General features: G+C 32.9%; 1 protein-coding gene across 1 annotated transcript; it reads left to right on the plus strand.

The window, feature by feature from the left end:
• The first annotated feature begins 8116 nt into the window (after nucleotides 1-8116).
• On the plus strand, nucleotides 8117-9268 carry LOC145111279 (uncharacterized). Its single transcript, XM_079047573.1, has 4 exons — nucleotides 8117-8144; nucleotides 8218-8400; nucleotides 8464-8687; nucleotides 8864-9268. Exons 1-4 carry the CDS (start codon nucleotides 8117-8119, stop codon nucleotides 9266-9268), a joined length of 840 nt encoding a protein of 279 aa, XP_078903699.1.
• The last annotated feature ends 1125 nt before the right edge of the window (nucleotides 9269-10393 follow it).

A 10393-nucleotide genomic window follows, 5' to 3' on the forward strand; every position in this document is an offset into this window, starting at 1 on the left:
TCTTATGAACAAAGATATCAGTTTGACAATTTCTAAATTTCTAAATTCGTTTCTGATTTTGAAGTTACAAGCAAATTTTGGTTTCTGATTCTAAATTCGTAAAACAGAACTCAGAAGAAACAAGGAAGTGAGGAAGTTAGTTTCTAAAATTTGAAGGTACAAGCAAATTCTGGTTTCTTTTTTGATTTCAGGTTTCTGAATTCGTTTCTGTTTTTGGTTTCTGATATTGAAATATATCATGCTAATTTGAATTATGTTTTTTTTACAGTTTTGATACCCTTTCTTGTTGATTTGAAGTGTTGAAATTCTAGAACCAAGAAGAAATCTACAGATCACAAAAAAGGTCATTTCTTTCTTTTCTACAATTTGCAATGCCTCCTAGATTAAAAAAATATGCATCTGGATATGAAAAACGTAAGAAGAAACAAAAAATTGAAGAAGATAATAAAACTCACGCAGGATCTATGGATAAGGTTATAACAAAAAAAACACAAAACTTTCCGGAAAATGAAACACAAACTGTTAATGAAGTTATGAAGCTAATCTTGATGATAATGATAATGTTGATGTTAATGTTAATAATAATGTTAATAATAATGCTAATGTTGATGTTGATGGTAATGTTGATGTTAATGATAATGCTAATGTTGATGTTGATGATAATGTTGATTTTCACATTTTTGATATATTTGATCCAAGAAATTGGATGTTCTTGATTCTAACATGATAAATATTTTAGCATTGAAAGGTCCTAAAAGAGATTTATCCGTTATAAAAGGTCCTAAAGATAAATATTTAAGAAGATTTTATGCAACATATTATACTAAAGCTTTACCAAATGGGGAAAATGTGATAGAGATTGGCTTGTTTATTCTAAAGAATTTGATAAAAAAATTTGTTTTTGTTGTAAAATATTTCAAAAAGGGTGTGGAAAAGGTCAATTAGCAAATGAGGGTTTTAGTGATTGGATACATCTTAACACTAGAATTAAGGAGCATGAAACAGGTATGGAACATGTTAAAAATATAAATACTTGGTATGATTTACGTTTAAGATTACAAAAAAATATAACTATCGTTAATGCGGCTCAAAAACAATTAGAAAAAGAAAAAGTTCATTGGAGACAAGTTTTGTTGAGAATTATATCTATTGTGAAGTTTCTTGCTAAAACATAATCTACCTTTTCGTGGTACTGAGAAGTTGTATGAAGATAACAATGGAAATTTTTTAAGCTTATTTGAAATGTTGGCTGAATTTGACATGGTTTCTTATGATCATATATAACGTACTACAAATGAAATTGGTATCCATAAACATTATCTTGGGCATAGGATACAAAATGAATTAATTCTTTTGTTTTCTTCAGAAATAAAATCTATGATTATTAAAAAGATAAAAAATGCAAAATATTTTTCTATAATATTTGATTGTACTCCCGATATAAGTCACCAAGAGCAAATGACTATTATTTTAAGATATGTGGATGTCTCGTCAAATGTTGTTTGCATTGAAGAATCTTTTTAGGGTTTTTAGATGTAAATGATACAACCGGACGAGGACTTTTTGATGTTTTATAAAATGAATTGAATTTGCTTGATCTTGACATTAATAATATACGTGGACAAGGTTATTATAATGGATCAAATAAGAAAGGAAAACATCAAGGAGTGCAAAAAAAACTTTTAGATATAAATTCCAGAGATTTTTCTACTCCTTGTGGTTGTCATAGTTTGAATTTAACTTTGTGTCATATGGTGTGACAACCCGAAATGTTTTGCCTTGTAAAGTCCAGCCATCCAATTCAACCGTGTGTTAGACTCGTTTCTGCTATCAGTTAGCATTGTTTAGAGTCTGTTTAAGGGTTCAAAGCTCAGTACATTCAAGCATTGGGTATAGGATTGAGTTGCGTAAGTTCTTCGCGTTGAAATCGAGCCGAACACTCCATCCAAGGGAGTGTACGACCGTACACATGAGTGTACGGCTGTACACATGTTTGTACGGCTGTACACCCATGTTGGCCGTACAACCCCTCCATAAGTGTGATATCCTTCCATTTCTAAGTCATTTCTTCAGTTTCGAAGTCAAGAACTCGAGTTTTCTCTCAACTATCATCAAGCTTTTCACCCCGATCTTCAAGAATGTAAGCCTTTCTTTCGTTTTGATTAGTTGTTATTCTTCTTAACCTAGTAACACCCTTTGATTTCATCCATGGAAATAATCTTTTGGGTAGATCTTCAAGATCTTCATCTTTCACCAAGAACACCAAGAACACACACTTGTTCTTGGTGGCTGTGAACCCTCTTCAAGCCTCCAAATCGTAAGTACTCCTTCCCTATGCTTAGTACATGTTAGGAACACTTGATTAAGACCCTAAAAACGACCAAAACTCAAGAACATAAGGAGTGTACGGCCGTACACCCATGTGTGGCCGTACACCCCTCAAAACACCCCAAAAGGGCCTCCAAAGTGCAAATCTAGCTTCAACACTTGATGAGCACTAGTCCCACAAGCTTCCCTATCATTCAAACTCACATTTGTGCACTTTTTACCATGAGTGTATGGCCGTACACTCCTCATAGTGGTCGTACACTCTCCTTTGATGAATCACATGTGATTCTAACACTCGGTCCAAGTGTTTCCTAGTCCCTAAGGGTGTTTCCTTGCATGTAGTTGCTTCTAAACACTATATTCATGCCAATATATGTCATTTAGGCTTCGTTTGTGTCTCGGGACTTCATTCGTGGAACTTCTCATCCTTACGCGCACATTCGTTTGAATCACCCGCATAAGGTGAGTTCATACCCCTATAATCAATCTTTTAAACTGTTTTAAATGCTTTTAGGGGGGGGGGGATACAAGTAGAACACAATGATAATTGTGTAAATGTTTGTTATAACATCTTTCAAAGGATTTCTTATGTTTTTATAAGTGATCAAAACATTTCAAAAACTCTTTTTAAGTTATGTTACTTTATAGTTTATAAAGCTTCGTTTTTAAAGTACATTCATAACTTAGTAGATAAATGAGTCTTTTCAGTAACAGTTCAAAGTAAAGATACTAGTAAACTATAATAGGTATAGTTTAGGGGTTCAGTTCATACTAGATGCTAGAACATACTATAAAGAGAAACAGGGAGGTAGATACAATACACGATAACAGAAGGAACATACTAAGATGCTATAACAAAAGGAACATACTAAGATACTATAACAGAAAGAACATACTAAGATACTATAACCAGGATCTAATTATACCAATAATCACTAACTCATTGTTCTAAACAAAAGGTGATATTAAATTGGGTATACATGATCGTATAACTTTAATGTGAATTTACACGGCTTAGCAATATGTTTGCGGAAGTCATGTTTGGTAACCAGAATCTCTTGCAGGGAGAGCGTCTAGTATGGGTACTATTCATCACATTATGACCTTAATAAAACAAACATGTTTTAAGGTAATCAATACTTCAGGATGTCAATTTAAAAGACAACTGTGTACTTAAATTTTCCCATTAATTTCATATTGTGACAGTTCCACGTGAAAGTTAATGCAAACTATTTTCGAGTTAAGATAGTTATAAACTAGGGAAAACTTACATCTTTTCAAGCGACAAACAGAACAGTCGGGTCTAGTACATTCAGTAGAAAGGGGCCTATAATGCTAACTTTATGATTCCTTAGTTTATACATCAGGGATATATATTAATCGGATCTGACAGGTAGTAGGATGTGTGTTTTCCGCTTCATTTCCTGTTCCTTGTTTGGTTGTGGGCTTAGAGCAGATTCACCCAGCCTACTATCTATCCGATGTTATATATATATATATATATATATATATATATATATATATATATATATATATATATATTCCGTATACACTAAGTAATCATAAGGAGTATGTCACAACTGGCATTTTATCTAGGAAATTCTATTCCTGTGTAACCATTCAACTATTGTAAAACTTATATTCTAAGTAAATCTCACTCAATGCACATTTAAATTCACCATTCATGTTCATCAGAGAGTCTGCAGCCCTAAAGATCCATGGTTTAAGTCCATATTGGACTAGGAGTTTCCTTATTGGGCCTAATGGATCAATAAGCACCCAATTCAACTTTATTAGACTTAGAAGCCCTAACTGGATCCTATTTGGACCTAATTCATAAATCTAAAACAATTTGGGCTAGTTGGGTCTATAATGATTCATTCTAACCCTAATGGGCCGTATTGGGCCATAACTAAGTCCATTTAACCTTAGTGAGCCATAAGCCCATCCTTTTACTCTAATTGGGTCGTGAATGATTCCAAGAGCCCAATGGGCCGAAAATTTTATGTTGAGGATCCAAATATCCTAGCTAAAGTTAATGGGCCCAATCTACTCCAACTCTTTCTTCTTGGCCCAAAATCTCGGCCCATGTATAAAAAAAATGAAAAGAAGAGATTAAGGTGGGTGACTTTGTGAGGTGCCACCTCCATTTTATACAACATACCTCCATGCAAGGACCACCATGTATCCATGCTAGTCATCTCATCTCTCTCTCCCCCCTCTCTCCTTCTCTCGGCCGAAGACAACAAACACACACACACACACATTTCACAAATTCTCTCCATTACTCTCAAGAATCATCCATCTTCTTCCTCCAAAACTCTCAAGATTTTGCTTAGGTTTCAAGAGGATTTTCACAAGATAATCATCATTCTTGGTAAGCCTTTATACATGCAAGTTTTATAACTCCATCTTCATGATAGATCACTCTTTTAAACAAGGTTTTTGGTGATCATACTCCTAGAAATCTTCTTAACTTCGAGATCTACTCAAGGGAGTTGCTAGGGCCGAAAATCACTTCATCTTTCCCCTTCTTCTTCCAAAAACCGAAAATCAAGCAAAGGTGAGTTCATACCCCCTTGTTTTCGGTTTTCATATGATTTTTGGGGGAGAATGCAAGTAAAAAGTGTAGATCTATGTATATGCATGTTTTGTGTGAACTCTTAGTTTATATTGGTAAAAATGTGTTAGATCTTAGTGAATCTCGAAATTTTAAGTATTACGTAGCAAAGATCTAAGAATTACAACACTATATATTTCATATTATCAAGCCAAAGGTGAACACATGTTTAGGATGCAAAAGAATTCAACAAAAACCTTGTTAAATGTCAAAATTGTCAAGAAAACAAATGATAAGGGTAAAAAGTGAAAATTCTGTTTTTAAAAGGGCCAAACAGGTCCTAAATGTATAAAAAGGTACTTTTATGCTAAACATACTTTTAAAAGGATAAAAAATGCAAATTTAAGCTTATTGGGCCAAACCTTGGGCCTCACGGCCTTTGGGCCCAAATTGTGAAAAAAATGAAGATTTGAGGTTTAAAAATGTTATTTGGCCAAGTTTGAGTCATAAATGTAAATAAACCAAATTTAGAGGTGAAAATATCATTTATTTTCAAATTGGACCAAAAATGTAAAGTTTTCCAAAATTGGGCCGAAAATGTAAACTTTTACCAATAAGGGGCTGAAAATGTAATTTTCTGCAAAACAGGGTTTTAAATGTGAAAATATAACATTTTGGGTCAAAACCGTAAATTTACAGACATTTGGGACAAAATTTCAAACTTTTATAAATTATGGACTAAAGCGTCATTTTTACAAAACTTTGGGCCTAAATTAAAGATTGGAGTATTATTGGCCAAAAATATCATTTTTACAAAATGAAAGCTTTATATCATCAATCCATTAAGCCTCGAACTAAAACAAACAATCGAATCAAACGAACGAACAAAATACGTCATAAACTATTTATTGGGCCTAAAATTCACATTACTTGGCCATTGAGCCCTAAGGGTCCAATTAAGTGTATATTGTGCCTAATGTTTTCCATGACATGCTTATTGGGTCTTGCGACCCACGTACATGTTAATTTGGTCCTAATTTATGGATTACATGTTTATTGGGCTTTTGTGGCCCATTTACGTGCCTATTGGGCCTAAATTACCCTTTTACAAGTTATTGGGCCTTTGTGGTCTAAATACATGCTAATAGGGTTTGGAATGGAAATTTCACATGTTAGTAGGCCGTAACTATACCTTTGTGTAATCATTAAACATCGTATACTTATATATGTACCTTTCGAATACAAAAACATACCACATATACGTAAACATTAAACATAATACAAAAAGGGGTTGAGAATCTAGTGGGACTTGTTGGTTGGCACGACTGAGTGTACAATCGTAGCCTCTAGTTATAATCAGAGTTTCCTGGTAGGAAAGCGGGAGTTTGTGTATAGATCTATACGGGGTGACCCCTCATGCCTTAGCTGTTCGCTACAGCTAGACTAGGCCAGTCTAGGGCGACAACATCCTTAGCAAGACCGACATTTGGAAAAATACCAAGACGGGCGACCTAGTCATTATCATGCATGGTTATAACGGCTCATATAGGGATTCAATACCAAAAGTAAACTTTCGAAGATAAACTCTTCGATCGTGTCAATGCAAAACAACTTATTTAACGATACAAGGATCTAGACAATGTTGTAAAACAGAAAATATCGGATTTTCTGGGGGAAATTATTCAATATACATTTATAATTTATTCACAATACAATGAAACTAAACTACTCTTTTATAAACTATAACTATGAAATTCACACACGCATTTATACTTGATTTTCACAACATTTTCATACATTTTACAGAAAATATCGGATTTTCTGGGTTTTTATGAAAGATACAAAGACTTTTACTCAAACATACTTATGAACTCACCAACATTATATATGTTGAGCGTTTTCAAAATAACTTGTATTCTCAGGTAATCGTTAAGTTGGAAGATATGCAAGTGTGTAGGGTTTTGTTTTATGTAACATCACTTATCGTACTTTTAACAATATGAACTTATGTATTTTAACAATGTACTTGATGTAAACAATGCCAGTTGTATTATGTAATGTTGGTGATGATCGTGTTATGATTCATGTATATTCATTGTGATGATTATTCAATTGTTAGTCACATGAGCCCCCGGACGTTTCCGCCGTCTGGTTCGGGGGTGTGACAGAATACCAGGTATGGGTCAGGTCATAGTATACTAATTCAATACATCGTTTTCTAGTACAAAACATACTTTCCAAGTAGAACATTTGGTAGACAAAACTAGAAACTTACCGATAAAGGTTTAATCCATTGTATTAAAATAGTATAACTTAAAGGACCTTAGGTGGTTAATTCTATAATACCTTAGTTTATACATCAGGGTTATATATAATTAATACCAGATAGGTAGTTGGATGTGTGCTTTCCGCCTTACTTCCTGTTCCTTGTTTGGTTGTGGGCTTAGGGCAGATTCACACAATTAACTATCCGTTCGATATTAGATTATATATAGCTTGTATAAACTAAGTGATTATAGAAGGAACTATTGTGGTTATTATTTTTACTAAAAGAAATAAGGGTTTTTCTTAAAGAATATTTTCATCAAATATTAAGGAACTATTACAGTTAACTCCGTGAGTACCAAGTGAATACACCAGCGTTATATACAACGAAGATCTAACAAACAATGAGATGTGTGCCTTTCGCCTCATTTCCTGTACCTTGTTTGGTTGTGGGCTTAGGGCAGATACACACATCCGATTGTTTGTTTACTCTGGGTTTTATATAAATTGTATCCATTTAGTACTCATAGAAAGGATTGTAGAGTCATTTTTACTTATCTTTCATCAAAGCAGGAAATATAAGATTTTCTGGAGGAACAAGCGAACTTTTCTAAGCAAAACTTGCAACTTACTACAACTTTCTTACAATTTACTTACATCACTAAAATCTTATGAACTCACCAGCTTAAATGCTGATCTACGCTTTCAAAATAACTTGTATTCTCAGGTAACTAGTAGACAGGTACGCGCTGGGATTCAGAAGATGGAGCATAATAACTTCATGTCTTGTTTGTTATTTACTTTTGTATTCTATGTTATGTGAACCACATACTTTGTAAACACTTTCTTTCTAATGAAATGGTTGTTTATTACTTTGATTACTATGATGCATGACTTGTGATACTAAACATGACGTCCTCCACCCCCGAACATTTCTGCCGTTCCGGTTTTGGGGTGTGACATATGGCTAATACTTGTGGTAAAGCTAAAGGTTTTTTTTGGAACAATACAACTTATATATACAATTTTTGCAAATTTCACTAAGAGATGACAAATTTTAAAAGATAATGTGAAAGGGTTAACTCCTAAATCTTTGTCATCCATTCGTTGGGAGAGTCATGTTGATAGTGTTAAAGCTATAAGATTTCAAAATTTTGATATACAAAAAGCTTTACTTCAAGTAGCCAAAAATGATAATGATCCAAAAATAACAAGTGAAGCTAAATCCTTAGCAAAAAATGAACTTGGTAACTTTGAGTTTATATTGGCATCAGTAATTTGGTATGAAATGTTAAATATTGTTAATTTAGTTAGCAAACAATTGCAATCAAAAGATATGCTTATTGATGTTGCTATGGAAAAAATAAAAGGGTTGATTTCGTTTTTTAAGGAATATAGAGAAAATGGGTTTCTAAACGTTTTAGAAACTGCAAAAGATATTGCCTTGGAAATGGGAATTGATCTAATATTTCCTAAAAAACATGAACCTAAAATAAAAAAAAACATTTTGATGAAATTTCAAACGATACTTCATGTAGTGCTTCACAATCCGCGCAAGAGAAATTTAGAGTTCAATATTTTATTTATATTGTTGATCAAGCATTTATTTCTTTAACTACAAGTTTTGAGCAATATTAACAATATGATAAAATATTTGGTATTTTGTTTAGTTCAGAAAAATTGCTCTAATTAGATGATATTACATTAAAGTCTTGTTGTAAGTCTCTTGAAACTTCACTCAAGAAAGATGAACAATTGGATATTGATGGAAATGACTTATATGTTGAATTAAAATTACTTTTACATCTCTTGCCTAAGGGAAAAATGACAGCAATTGATATTCTAAATTTTTTAAAACGTGTTGATTGTTTTCCTATTACATCTATTGCATATAGAATTATGTTGACTATTCATGTTACTGTTGCATCTGCAAAACGAAGTTTTTCAAAATTGAAGATTTTGAAGTCCTACTTACGATCTATAATGACTCAAGAACGACTTAATGGATTGGCTTTGATGACAATTGAGCGTAACATGTTGGATAAAGTTACTTATGAAGATATTATTGAAAAATTTATTTCAACAAATATTAGGAGGATAACTCTTTTGAAGTAGAAGCTAATGTCTCTTTTGTGTATTATTTTGAATGAAATTTTTTTTTATGTATTTGCAATAGAAAATTAAAAATTTTGAGATCTTTCAAAATTTAGGGCCTATTTTTGTTAAATCGCACAGGGTCTTCAAAATCTCAAGGCCGGCCCCATATATATATATATCAGTGTCTTGTGGTTTATCCTGTATTTCCACGCATATTTATGTGGAACTCGATCAAGCATATCATGTTTAGCTCATCCCATGTGTACAATATAGGAATTGACATAAAAGGACGCCATCGATAGTTTTTTTTTTTGGAATGGCAAATTAGATATAAGGGCCACTGACTTGGTTACTGTTTGGTGCATTCATCGTCATTTAAGGGATGTTTTGGCTAAAGTTATCGTATCAAATGAATGCAAGTGACGAGGAGTTATATTTAGGATTATCCACATTACTTTTAGATCATTTTAATATCTGGTTTTATTAGGATATACATCAATTGTGGAATTCGTATTATTATTGTTGGAGTTGAATAGTGTAGGAGAGTGCTTTAAATAAAATTTGACTAATACATATTGTATTGACAAATAATGACTTGGACTATTAAAATGTCTAACTTAGCCCAATGTTTGAATTGGATTGATATGTGCTTCTCCATTCAACTTGTTGATATTGTCGGCCTCCCCACTAGCTATAAGGATGATATTATTCTTATTAAATATTATATACTTTATGAGGTTTGGGAAATTTTCTTATGTTCTACAAAAACATAATTTGTATACTTGACTGACCATACGAATCGACTTTATGAGGTTCAAACTCGGGCTTTTTTGTAATTTTGCACATCAACCGACTCCCATTGCAAGGATTTCTTATGTTCTTATAGGTCATGAACTGACAAAATTATAAACACGATTTTCCAACATGATCACCTTGATTTCAAACAAGAACGTTTACATGTATAAATACATCAAAAACCTCACTACATAATTCCTATTCTACTCTCAATAAGATTCACACAGATATGAACAGATTATAATCAAAAGAGGAAACCCTAAAAAAGGTGAAACCCTAATCTGCTTTGAACGAGAGAGAGAGAGAGAGAGAGAGAGAGAGAGAGAGAGAGAGAGTATAAAGAAGATA

This window comes from Lactuca virosa, chromosome 5 (genome assembly GCF_052849685.1).
Source record: "Lactuca virosa cultivar CGN04683 chromosome 5, Lactuca_virosa_CGN04683_v6, whole genome shotgun sequence".
NCBI classification, from domain to species: domain Eukaryota; kingdom Viridiplantae; phylum Streptophyta; class Magnoliopsida; order Asterales; family Asteraceae; genus Lactuca; species Lactuca virosa.